This window comes from Lipotes vexillifer, unplaced genomic scaffold (assembly GCF_000442215.2).
Source record: "Lipotes vexillifer unplaced genomic scaffold, Lipotes_vexillifer_v1.1 scaffold44, whole genome shotgun sequence".
In the NCBI taxonomy this organism is placed as follows: domain Eukaryota; kingdom Metazoa; phylum Chordata; class Mammalia; order Artiodactyla; family Lipotidae; genus Lipotes; species Lipotes vexillifer.
Window position 1 is genome coordinate 1,175,873 of NW_006787415.1, and position 14,164 is coordinate 1,190,036.

Sequence of the window (14,164 nt, forward strand, 5' to 3'; positions counted from 1 at the left end):
TTTTTGTTGTTGTTGTTTTTAATATAGTTTTCAGTGCTTGTTATCATTGGTGGATTTGTTTTTCGGTTTGTTGTTCTTTCTTTGTTTCTTTTTAATTACTTAAAAAAATTTTTTTAATAATTATTTTTTGCTTTTTATTTTAATAACTTTTATTTTATCTCTTTCTTTTCTTTCTTTCTTTCTTGTTTTCTTTCTTTCTTTCTTTCTTTCCTTCCTTCCTTCCTTCCTTCTTTCCTTCCTTCCTTCCTTCCTTCTCCCTTTTATTCTGAGTCATGTGGAAGAGAGGCTCCTTGTGCTCCAGCCAGGTGTCAGGGCTGTGCCTCTGAGGTGGGAGAGCCAAGTTCAGGACATTGGTCCACCAGAGACCTCCCAGCTCCACGTAATATATGGCAAAAACCTCCAAGAGATCTCCATCTCAACGCCAAGACCCAGCCCACTCAATGACCAGCAAGCGACATTGCTGGACACCCTATGCCAAACAACTAGCAAGACAGGAACACAACCCCGACATTAGCAGAGAGACTGCCTAAAATCATACTAAGGCCACAGACACCCCAAAACATACCACAAGACGTGGGCCTGCCCACCAGAAAGACAAGATCCAGCCTCAACCACCAGAACAAAGGCACTACTCCCCTCTACCAGGAAAACTACACAACCCATTGAACCACCTTAGCCACTGGGGGCAGACACCAAAAACAATGGGAACTACGAACCTGCAGCCTTCAAAAAGGAGACCCCAAACACAGTAAGTTAAGCAAAATGAGAAGACAGAGAAACACACAGCAGATGAAGGAGCAAGATAAAAACCCACCAGACCAAACAAATGAAGAGGAAATAGGCAGCTACCTGAAAAAGAATTCAGAGTAATGATAGTAAAGATGATCCAAAATCTTGGAAATAGAGTGGAGAAAATACAAGAAACATTTAACAAGGACCTAGAAGAACTACAGAGCAAACAAGCAATGATGAACAACTCAAAAAATGAAATTAAAGTTCTCTAGAAGGAATCAATAGCAGAATGACTGAGGCAGAAGAATGGATAAGTGACCTGAAAGATAAAGTAGTGGAAATTAACTACTGCAGAGCAGAATAAAGAACAAAGAATGAAAAGAATTGAGGACAGTCTTAGAGACCTCTGGGACAATATTAAACGCACCAACATTAGAATTACAGGGGTCCCAGAAGAAGAAGGGAAAAAGAAAGGGACTGAGAAAATATTTGAAGATATTATAGATGATAACTTCCCTAATATGGGAAAGGAAATAATCAATAAAGTCCAGCAAGCACACAGAGTCCCATACAGGATAAATCCAGGGAGAAATATGCCAAGACACATATTAATCAAACTGTCAAAAATTAAATACAAAGAAAACATATTAAAAGCAGCAAGGGAAAAACAACAAATAACACACAAGGTTATCCCCATAAGTTTAACAGCTGATCTTTCAGCAGAACCTCTTCAAGCCAGAAGGGAGTGGCAGGACATATTTAAAGTGATGAAAGGGAAAAACCTACCAACAAGATTACCCCTCAAGGATCTCATTCAGATTCAACAGAGAATTTAAAAACTTTACCAACAAGTAAAAGCTAACAGAATTCAGTACAAACAAACCAGCTTTACAACAAATGCTAAAAGAACTTCTCTAGGTGGGAAACACAAGAGAAGGAAAAGACCTACAATAACAAACCGAAAACAATTAAGAAAATAGTAATAACAACATACATATCGATAATTACCTTAAATGTAGATGGATTAAATGCTCCAACAAAAAGACATAGACTGGCTGAATGGATAGAAAAACAAGACCCATATATATTGCTGTCTATAAGAGACCCACTTCAGACCTAGGTACACATACTGACAGAAAGGGAGGGGATGGAAAAAGATATTCCATGCAAATGGAAATCAAAGAAAGCTGGAGTAGCAATTCTCATATTAGACAAAGTAGACTTTAAAACAAAGACTATTACAAGAGACAAAGAAGGACACTACATAATGATCAAGGGATCAATCCAAGAAGATATGACAATTGTAAATATTTGTGCACCCAACATAGGAGCACCTCAATACATAAGGCAAATGCTAACAGCCCTAAAAGAGGAAATTGACGGTAACACAATCATAGTAGGGGACTAACACCCCACTTTCACCAATGGACAGATCATCCAAAATGAAAATAAATAGGAAAAACAAACTTCAACAGATACATTAAACAACATGGACTTAATTGATATTTAAGAAAATTGAAATAATATCAAGTATCTTTTCTAACCACAATTCTATGAGACTAGATATGAATTACAGGAAAAAATCTGTAAAAAATACAAACAAATGGAGGCTAAGAAATACACTACTTAAAAACCAAGAGATCACTGAAAAACCCAAAGAGGAAATCAAAAAATACCGAGGAACAAATGACAATGAAAACATAATGACCCAAAGCCTATGGGATGCAGCAAAAGCAGTTCTAAGAGGGAAGTTTATACCAATACAATCCTACCTTAAGAAACAGGAAACATCTTGAATAAACAACCTAACCTTACACCTAATACAATTAGAGAAAGAAGAAAAAAAACCCCAAAGTTAGCAGAAGGAAAGAAATCAAAAAGATCAGATCAGAAATAAATGAAAGGGAAATGAAGGATATGATAGCAAAGATCAATAAAACTAAAAGCTGGTTCTTTGAGAAGATAAATAAAATTGATAAACCATTAGCCAGACTCATCAAGAAAAAAAGGGAGATGACTCAAATCAATAGAATTAGAATTGAAAAAGGAGAAGTAACAACTGACACTGCAGAAATACAAAAGATCATGAGAGATTACTACAAGCAACTCTATGCCAATAAAATGCACAACCTGGAAGAAATGGACAAATTCTTAGGAAAGCACAACCTTCCAAGACTGAAACAGGAAGAAATAGAAAATATGAACAGACCAATCACAAGCACTGAAATTGAAACTGTGATTAAAAATCTTCCAACAAACAAAAGCCCAGGACCAGATGGCTTCACAGGCGAATTCTATCAAACATTTAGAGAAAAGCTAACACCTACCCTTCTCAAACTCTTCCAAACTATAGCAGAGGGAGGAACACTCCCAAACTCATTCTACAAGGCCACCGTCACCCTGATACCAAAACCAAACAAAGATGTCACAAAAAAAGAAAACTACACACCAATATCACTGATGAACATAGATGCAAAAATCCTCAACAAAATACTAGCAAACAGAATCCAACAGCACATTAAAAGGATCATACATTATGATCAAGTGGGGTTTATCCCAGGAATGCAAGGAATCTTCAATATATGCAAATCAATCAACATGATACACCATATTAACAAATTGAAGGAGTAAAACCATATGATCATCTCAATAGATGCAGAGAAAGCTTTTGACAAAATTCAACACCCATTTATGGTAAAAACCCTCCAGAAAGTAGGCAGACAGGGAACTTACCTCAACATAATAAAGGCCATATATGACAAACCCACAGGCACCATCATCCTCAAAAGTGAAAATCTGAAACCATTTCCACTAAGATCAGGAAGAAGACAAGGTTGCCCACTCTCACCACTCTTATTCAATGTAGTTTTGAAAGTTTTAGCCACAGCAATCAGAGAAGAAAAACAAATAAAAGGAACCCAAATCAGAAAAGAAGTAAAGCTGTCACTGTTTGCAGATGACATGATACTATACATAGAGAATCCTAAAGGTGCTACCAGAAGATGACTAGAGCTAATCAATGAATTTGGTAAAGTAGCAGGATACAAAATTAATGCACAGAAATCTCTTTGCATTCCTATACACTAATGATGAAAAATCTGAAAGTGAAATCAAGAAAACACTCCTATTTACTTTTGCAACAAAAAGAATAAAATACCCAGGTATAAACCTACCTAAGGAGACAAAAGACCGTATGCAGAAAATTATAAGACACTGATGAAAAAAATTAAAGATGATACAAATAGATGGAGAGATAGACAATGTTCTTGGATTGGAAGAATCAACATTGTGAAAATGACTCTACTACGCAAAGCAATCTACAGATTCAATGCAATCCCTATCAAACTACCACTGGCATTTTTCACAGAACTACAATAAAAAATTTCACAGTCTGTATGGAAACACAGAAGACCCCGAATAGCCAAAGCAATCTTGAGAACAAAAACGGAGCTGGAGGAATCAGGCTCCCTGACTTCAGACTATACTACAAAGCTACAGTAATCAAGACAGTATGGTTCTGGCACAAAAACAGAAATATAGACCAAAGGAACAGGATATAAAGCCCAGAGATATATCCACGCACATATGGTCACCTTATCTTTGATAAAGGAGACAAATGTATACAATAGAGAAAAGACAGCCTCTTCAATACATGGTGCTGGGAAAACTGGACAGCTACATGTAAAAGAATGAAGTGAGAACACTCCCTAACACCATACACAAAAATAAACTCAAAATGGATTAAAGACCTAAATGTTAGGCCAGATACTATCAAACTCTTAGAAGAAAACATAGGCAGAACACTCTGACATAAACCACAGCAAGATCCTTTTTGACCCACCTCCTAGAGGAATGTAAATAAAAACAAAGGTAAACAAACAGGCCCTAATGAAACTCAAAACCTTTTGCACAGCAAAGGAAACCATAAACAAGACCAAAAGACAACCCTCAGAATGGGAGAAAATATTTGCAAATTGAAACAACTGACAAAGGATTAATCTCCAAACTTTACTTGAGAGATTACTACAGGCAACTCTATGCCAATAAAATGCACAACCTGGAAGAAATGGACAAATTCTTAGGAAAGCACAACCTTCCAAGACTGAAACAGGAAGAAATAGAAAATATGAACAGACCAATCACAAGCACTGAAATTGAAACTGTGATTAAAAATCTTCCAACAAACAAAAGCCCAGGACCAGATGGCTTCACAGGCGAATTCTATCAAACATTTAGAGAAAAGCTAACACCTACCCTTCTCAAACTCTTCCAAACTATAGCAGCTCATGTAGCTCAATATCAAAAAAGCAGCTCATGTAGCTCAATATCAAAAAACAGCAGCTCATGTAGCTCAATATCAAAAAACAAAGAACCCAATCCAAACATGGGCAGAAGACTTAAAGAGACATTTCTCCAAAGAAGATATACAGATTGCCAACAAACACATGAAAGGATGCTCAACATGATTAATCATTAGAGAAATGCAAATCAAAACTGCAATGTGGTATCATCTCACACCAGTCAGAATGACCATCATCAAAAAACCTACAAACAATAAATTCTGGAGGTGGTGTGGAGAAAAGGGAATACTCTTGCACTGCTGGTGGGAATGTAAATTGATGCAGCCACTATGGAGAACAGTATGGAGGTTCCTTAAAAAACTAAAAGTAGAACTACCATATGCCCCAGCAATCCCACTACTGGGCATATACCCTAAGAAAACCATAATTCAAAAAGAGTCATGTGCCACAGTGTTCATTGAGCACTATTTACAATAGCCAGGACATGGAAGCAACCTCAGTGTCCATTGAGAGGTGAATGGGTAAAGAAGATGTGGCACATATATACAATGGAATATTGCTCAGCCATAAAAAGAAACAAAATTGAGTTATTTGTAGTGAGGTGGATGGACCTAGAGTCTGTCATACAAAGTGAAGTAAGTCAGAAAGAGAAAAACAAATACCGTACGCTGACACATATATATTGGATGTAAAAAAAAGAAAAATGATCATGAAGAACCTAGCGGCAGGATGGGAATAAAGATGCAGACCTACTAGAGAATGCACTTGTGGACACGGGGAGGGGGAAGGGTAAGCTGGGACAAAGTGAGCGAGTGATAGTGTATATATGGACATATATACACTACCAAATGTAAAATAGATAGCTAGTGGGAAGCAGTCTCATAGCACAGGGAGATCAGCTCGGTGCTTTTTGACCAGCTAGAAGGGTGGGATAGGCAGGTGGGAGGGAGGGAGACACAAGAGGGAAGAGACATGGGATATATGTATATTTATAACTGATTCACTTTGTTATAAAGCAGAAACTAACACACCATTGTAAAGCAATTACAGTCCCATAAAAATGTTAAAAAGAAAGAGAAGGTGGGATTTGAAAAACAATTGAATACAAATTAAATAAATAAGTAAACTACTGTTCTTTTAAAGACATCATTAAGAAAATAAAAAGGCAAGCCATAGTCTCAGAGATAACTATTTGCAATAAATTTATCATGAAAAGAATTTGTATGTAGAATATATAAAAATGTAATTTTCATGAATATTTAATAGATAGAAACAAATATTCTTAACCAATAGTTAGTTATAAAGGAAACAGTAAAGTACAAATGTTTATATTTATTGCCTGCCTTAAGAAAAATAAGATTTTTAGTGCATTTGAAGAACCCTTGTGCCCCTCCTCTTCTATTTCAAATTTTGTATAAAACTGGTACTGTGTTTCCTTAAGTGTTTGAACATTGGTATTTTCTTTCTGGGAAGGTTTTTGAATCCCAGCCTAATTTCTTTTGTGTGTGTGTGTGTGTGTTTATAACTAGTCAGATGTTCTTTTAATTCTTGTGACAGATTTGGTAATTGGTGTCTTCAAAGAACTTATCTATTTCACTTATCAAGTTTATTGTCTTGAAGTTGTTTATAATATGTCCTTATAACACTACAGTGTCTATTGCAATATTTCTCCTCTCATTTCTGATGTTGTTAATTTTTGTCTTCTTTTCCTAATCAGTCAAATTAGAGTTTTATCTGTTTTTGATCTTTTGAAATAACCACCTTTTAGTGTCATTAATTGCATCTATTGTTAATCTGCTTTCTATTCAATTGACTTTTGGTCTTTATTATTTTCTTCCTACTTTAGGATTAAATCAATTTTTTTAATACCATTTTAAGTTAGAAACTTAGGTAATTGATTTTAGTCCTTCTTTGTTAATATGACAGTTTTACTAAGCACTGCTTTAGCTGCATTCCACAATTTTTGTAGGTCATACTATTTGTTTAAAATATTTTCAAATTATCATTATGGTTTCTACTTTGACTCATGGGTTATTTGTAACTGTATTGTTTAATTTCCAAATATTTGTAGATTTTCTAGTAGATATTTTGTTATTGATTCCAGTTTAAATCTGCGTGGAAAGAGAATATGCAGTTGATCCTTGAACGACATGGGGGTTAGGGACGCCTACCCTCCATACAGCCAAAAATCCTAGTATAATTTATAGTCAGACCTCCACATAGGCTCTTCCTCCATATATATCGTTTCTCGCTATCTGCGATTCAGTTCAGCATTTGTGAATTCAAACATCAGGGGAGGTGGGGATGGGAGATCATATAGTAGTGAAGTATTTACCATTGAAAAAAATCCATGTACAAGTGGCCCACGCAGTTCACATACATGTTCAAGGGTCAGCTGTACTGCCTGATTTCAGCTGAGACTTGTTTCATGGCCTATGGCTTGTATTGGTTAATGTTTCGTTTATACTTGAAAAAAAAATTATATTCTGCAATTGCTGACTCTTCTCTAAATATCAGTTGGCTCCATTTGGTTCAGGTGTTCTATATTCTTATTGATTTTCTTCTTTTATCATCTAAGGAAAGAGAAATATTGAAATCTCTGATTAAAACTGAATTTTTCTATATCTCCTTTCAATTATGTTAGTTTTTGCTTTGTGCATTTTGATGCTCTGTTATACACTTAAGATTTTATTATCTCCTTAATAAATTTTAAATGTCATTTGAGATTTTACATTTAAAGTAATTTAAATTTAAATGACATTTTAAAAAATTATCTTTTGATCTTAGAATATTCCTTGACCTGATGTCCATGCTATCTGATATTAATGTAGCCAATACATCTTTTTTGATTGGTGTTGCATGCTTAATTCTTTCTATCCTTTTAGGTTCAATCTCCCTATCTTTCATTTTTAAAGTACATTCTTGTAAATTGAATATAGTTGGCCCTCTGGCCTGATAATCTATCCTAACTAATATCATAGTACATTTAAACATAATATAATTATGTGAATATTGAATTTTTCTATGTATTTCATTCCTTTCTATTCCTTTTTTTCCTCTTAATCTGGCTTCTGTTGGTTTTTTTTTTTTTTTTTTTAGTATTCTGTTAATCTCCTTTATTTGCTTATCAGCCATGTATAGCTCATGTTTTATATTTTCATTGATTGCTTTACTATATGAGTTTTTAACTTATTATAGTCTCCCTTCAGATTATATTGTGCCACTTTACATGTAATGTAAGTTCCTTAGAACAGTTGAGTTCCCTTTTCCTCCTTCCCCTCCTTTGTGCTATTATACATTTTATTTCTACATTTTATATAATCAACTTATTTCTACATATGCTTTAAGCACCAAAATACATTGTAACTATTTATGCTTTAGTTACTTATACTATAAAGAACTTATTAATGAAAAAATTATATATATTTTATTTTTTAATTTTTTAAAATTTTTATTTAAGGATAGTTGATTTAAAATGTTGTGTTAGTTTCTGCTTTGCAGCAAAGTGAATCAGTTAAACATATACCCACTCTTTTTTAGATTCTTTTCCCATGTAGGTCATTACAGAGTATTGAGAAGAGTTCCCTGTGCTATACAGTAGGTCCTTATAAAATAGACAACTAATAAGGACCTGCTTAGATATTTTTGTACATTTACCAGTACCAGCATTCTTCATGCCTTCACATAGACACCTGCTTCCATCTAGAACCATGTTCTCTTAGCCTGAAGAACATCCTTTAATACTTCTTGTAGAGCAAGTCTGTTAGCAGCCAAATTTCTTAGATTTTGTTTGTCTGACAGTATATTTCACCTTCATATGTGAAGGATATTTTCACTGAATATAGAATTCTATATTTTGTTTTGTTTTGTTTTTTTCACTTTAAGGTAACATTTCATCGTCTTCTGGCTTGCATTAGTTGTAATGGTATATCCAGGGAATTCTTAAATCTTTTTTCCCCTATATCTAATATGCCTGTTTCCTTTTTGGCCACTATTTTTTTATGATTCCATGCTTTTTATCTTTTATATTTTTAACTTTTTATTTTGTACTGGAGTATAGTTGATTAACAATGTTGTGTTAGTTTCAGGTGTACAGCAAAGTGATTCAGTTATACATATACATGTATTTATTCTTTTTCAAATTCCTTTCCCATTTAGGTTGTAGATAATATTGAGTAGATTTCCCTGTGCTATACAGTAAGTCCTTATTGGTTATCTATTTTAAATATGGCCACTATGAAGATTGTTCTCGCTATCATTGTTTGCCAGCAGTTTGATTGTATTGTGCTTTGGTATGGCTTTCTTTATGCTTATCCTGTTTGGGTTCCAATGTACTTCTCAGATCTGTAGGTTTATGGTTTATATCAGATTTGGAAACATTTTGAACACTATGTCTTCAAATAATTTTTGTGCCTACCCTCCCTTTTCAGGGAGCCTTTATTCTAGGACTAGACCAGCTTTATTTCTAATATGCAGCCTTTCTACGTTCTCCTCTGAAGAGTCTGTATGTTCAGTAAGATACCTTCACTCTGATAGCATAGAATGCATATGTCTTCTAACCCTACGCAAGCTCCAGTAGTTATACAGTCTACAGGTCCTAGGTAATTACTCTTTTCCCAGCCTTGCAGAATTTCACCCCACTTATTTGCAACTTAGTAAAATATTTAGTTTCAGGCTCAAAGGAGCACCTTTGCAGATTTTTTTCTTTTGCTTTTATCATATTCGTATTTTGGTTGGTTTTCCTAATTACTGTATCATAGAAAAAAATGCATTCTGTTTGTTAGTGGTTCACTTCGTTTCCTTGAAAAATACCAGAACTTTTAGGAAAAAAGACTTCATTTGTTTCTTAAGAATTTACTAATTATCAGTTAACTATAGGATTTACAGAAACTCAAGACTTTAAAAGAATAGTGCAAGTAAACTGAGATCATTCTCCTTTAAATTACCATGATAGTTTCTGCCACAAAAATTTTTGACAGATGAAGGATGAAACAGTTATTTTTGAGTGGCTCTAAGAAATTCTGTTGTAGAAGTTTTAAGTTGCCAATATTTGGTGTAATACCATGCTGCTTGATGTTAATGGATAGTGTTGTAGGAATTAGTAGGTAGTTAACTTCTGTAATAGAAAACAAAAAGATAATTGTGAAATAGCATACACTTGACACTACCCGCCCCCTGCTGCCCATATTCCCTGTGTCCTATCAAAACTCTATTGTGTCCTACCTGCCAGGTACCTGGTTATTCCCATTTCTTTCCCTTGGGTCATTACATAAACTAGTAAGGTTTAAGGTAACCTCCAAAAGAGACGTAAAAGTGGAAACGAAAGACTTTAAGGGCTCAAAGACAATAAGATGAACTGATAAATGATAGGGCTGATAGTTAAGTGTAAACAGTGAGAGTATATAAGGAGCCTGTTGCAGCTTAAATAGGATAGCGGTCTCTACACAGCAAGCATAAATAAGTGAAATCCTCTAGGTTATGTCCCTCACACTATGTCAACTTATGAAATATTTTGAAGCTCGTTGCTGTGTTGCTCCCTCTTCTCCAGTACTCAGTAAAACAGATTCCAGCTGCCTTAGCCAGTTTGAACTCCGTTCTCTGTGTCCTCATCTCGCTGAAGCCCTCGTTATCTGTGCTCTGCTTGAGTTCCCCCTCTCTGTGGTGGGGCCTGCTAAATATCTTCAGGCAGAAAGTCAAGTAATTTTAGAGAGCATTGGGTCTCCTCCTCTTAGGGATCACAGTTCTCTGTTGTCCATTGTCCAGTGTCTGGGAACAGTTGTTTCATATACTGTCTAGTTTTCTAGTTGTTTACAGGGGGAGAGATAGTGCAGTTCCAGTTATTCAGCTATGGCCAGAAACAGATTTTCTAAAAACGTTTTTAAAGCTAATGAATTAAAAACCAAAACCAGGAAACATCACACACCCAGAGTATTGAGTCTGCATATAAGTTTGCTCTTAAACTTATAAATTGTGTGGGTTTTCAGATACATGCATGTGGCATTTGGGCCGGGAATGCTGAATTCCAGGATACCAGTTGAGTCTCAACATTATACTATAGTCACCACAAAAGGTTATTAAGGCATTTTTCTTAGAGATTTTCAGGAAATATTCCTTTATAATAGTGCCATGAATATATGTTGAGATACAGGAAAAAAGAATGGAATTATACTGGCCGCAGTACAAATCTAGGCCAAAAAGGCTCTCAGAATATTTAATAGACCTTAGAGAAATACAAGGACGTACTTTACCTTTTAGGCAAAATGATTATTTTTTTAATCAACCTAGCATTATCAGAAGTATATCCATTTGTAGATGGTAAGAGCTATTTGCAAAGTGTTGAGAGTTTTCTGGCAACATATTTCCCTTTCAAGTTTAAAATTCAAGGTAAACATTAGTACTTGTATATTTTTCATACATCTGAAAATATTTATGCTTAATATTTTATCTAAAACATTCTACTTTATATGCAGTATGTGATAAAGATATTACTTGGTAGAAATTAAGACGTAAAATTTCAATACTTTTATTAACATGTTGCTTATAATAATGAGAATATAAACTCCAGAAAAATCTCTTAGTGGACCAAAAAACCTTTACAGATAATTTATAATTTGCTTAATTAATTTAAATTTAAAAGGCAAATAACTAATAAGCAAATGAAAAATATCTTTAACCTCAATAGCAAAAAGAGACTTTTCTAAAAAACTGGATTGTTCAAAATTCAAATCCTGATATTTCTCCTCAATCATTTTTTTTGCTAGCCTTTCCAATCTCACTGTTCACTTTTATAACCCACTGTTTCTCATACTAGAAACCTGGCATCATCTCTGACACTTCCTTTCACACAGGACAGCCAAATCATCATCATATTTTATCAATTTCACTCCTAAATTCCTCTTTGCACTTTTCTCTACTACCTTAAGCCAAGCCACCATTACTTTCCATTGGGCTACTATTCTGTCTTCTCTATACAAATTTGTCCTATGCAAGTCCCTTTTCTGTACAATATTGTTCAAAATCTTGTATAGTTTTATATTTTTTCTTAGGAAAAAGCCTCTAAAAGTTAACAAGGCCTATAAGGCCTGGCTATTCCTTACTCTCCAGCCTCATGAGTTCATGATCCACTTGAGTACATGTGGCATCTGCACATTTGCTACCTGATTCTCACCAAGCTGCAATGGTGACCTTGGCATCTGTAGTTCCCTCAGTCTTGAACACTCTTGCTTCTTTTTCCCCCTGGCTAGCATCCTCCGTAAATGACATCCTTCAGGCAAGCCTTTCCTGATTCCTCCCTCACAAGTTTCAGCGTAATTATAATTAGTTGGTTACTTATGACTTGATTAACATCTGGTTTGCTAATTAGATGATAAGTTCTGTGAAGCCAGAGAACATATTTCTGTTGTTCATTTGGGAAGTCCCAGAACTTTGAGTACTTCCTGATTTATAGAGGATGCTTGATAAGCAGTGATTTAGGCATGATTAAATATTATACAAGAGAAAGGTGCTTTCAAGGAGCTGTTCAGAAATGGACACTCTTAGTCACTGTTATGAAAGCATAAATTCTTGCAAAGTTTATGAAAATCAATTTGAAATTTTTTCCCAAATCTTTAAATGTTTGATTTCTTTGACTCTGTAATTCCAAATCTGGGAATCTATCCAAGGGAAGTATTCAGGTATACAAATATTTAGTGTACAGTGTATTTATCTGAGCGTTATTTACAATATTAAAAAGTTGGAACTCCTCAAACATTCAATAAATAGAGATTAGCTTAAATAATATTTTGGAAGATTTATTGGCTTTTTATCAAAACATTTTCATAGCATTATGACATAAAAACCTTCAATGAATCTTCATGTAAATGTTTTTGAAAGAGAAATTCAATTATATGGGAGAGTTTAAAGTTTAGATAAAAAACAAAATCATTTGGAAAAAACATAAGGAATCTTTAATTTTAAATGATAATCATGGCATGTCACTTCCATGTTATGAATCTCATTTAAATAGTAGCACAGATCAGGTCAAAAAAGAAAAAGAGAAAAAAAATTATAGGTAAACAAAGTTACTCCACAAAATTTCATACAAATGATAGCTGTTTGTGGGTGAGAATTAGCATTTATCCTCCATTCTTGTACACAATAAATCACAAACTAGGGATGTTTAAAGGTTCTGAGTTCTGTTTTTAGAACTAACACATTATCTTTGAATTGTTTTGTATTGAACGTAACCCTGTCATTCTGATCTGTTAGTTAACATTCCATGTTATGATCTTTCTGTCATCACACTCTTTCCTGGGTGGCATAGGAGATACAGAGCATGTATAAGATGTAGTACCAGCCTTCACATTGTTCATAGGATCATTGCATAGACAGCATAGACACACATAGCCTTTAAAATAATAATATGTTGTTAAAGAATAAATGATTAAGGGACACAAAATAAGGTTATAGACATCAAGTTCAAAGGAGGTTGGAGGAGGCAAGGATAAACGTGACTGTATGGTTTGTGGACAGCTTCAGGAGAGAAGGAGAACTTCCTGTGGCATTTGCTGTGATTGCAGACTTTCCCAAAGAGGAGATGCCTCATGTTTTACATCAGGGAGCGTTGACCATTTAGTTTAGAAATGAATGAAATGCTTTTAACAGAATCATGCAAAGTGGATAGTGATTAATGATGCTGAATTGTTAATCTCATAATATTTTATAACTTTTTTATAGCTCTCCGAGACACTGGAAAACAGTCTATTAATAGTGACTGGAAGATTGAACACTCTGGAGCATTCAACTTAGCGGGAACTACTGTCCATTATGTAAGACGAGGTCTCTGGGAGAAGATCTCCGCCAAAGGTCCTACTACATCACCATTACACCTCCTGGTATGAGGGAACGAATCGATAACATTGCATAATCAGCTTCCTATGACAAAGGACATTCCCACCGTGCCTTCTCTTATCTTTTTTCCAAATTTGAATTGTCAAGTAAACATTTAAAATTATTTAAGAGGTGGGTTTTTTAATGTGTTTGAAATCAAGATGTCTAAAAATGGAAATTATTACGAAAGGAACACGATATTTTAGGGAATTCACAGACTCACAGTAGAAGTGAATTAGCAGGCAATAAAGTTCCTCTTTCCC

At 34.6% G+C, this 14,164-nt stretch overlaps 1 protein-coding gene across 1 annotated transcript in view; it reads left to right on the forward strand.

Annotated features, from left to right (window-relative positions):
• ADAMTS19 (ADAM metallopeptidase with thrombospondin type 1 motif 19) overlaps nt 1-14,164 on the forward strand; it is a 282,978-nt gene that overhangs the window by 213,323 nt on the left and 55,491 nt on the right. The window contains exon 17 of the mRNA XM_007459995.1: nt 13,749-13,906. Coding sequence (XP_007460057.1) covers nt 13,749-13,906 — 158 coding nt within the window. The remainder of the gene's footprint in view (nt 1-13,748; nt 13,907-14,164) is intronic.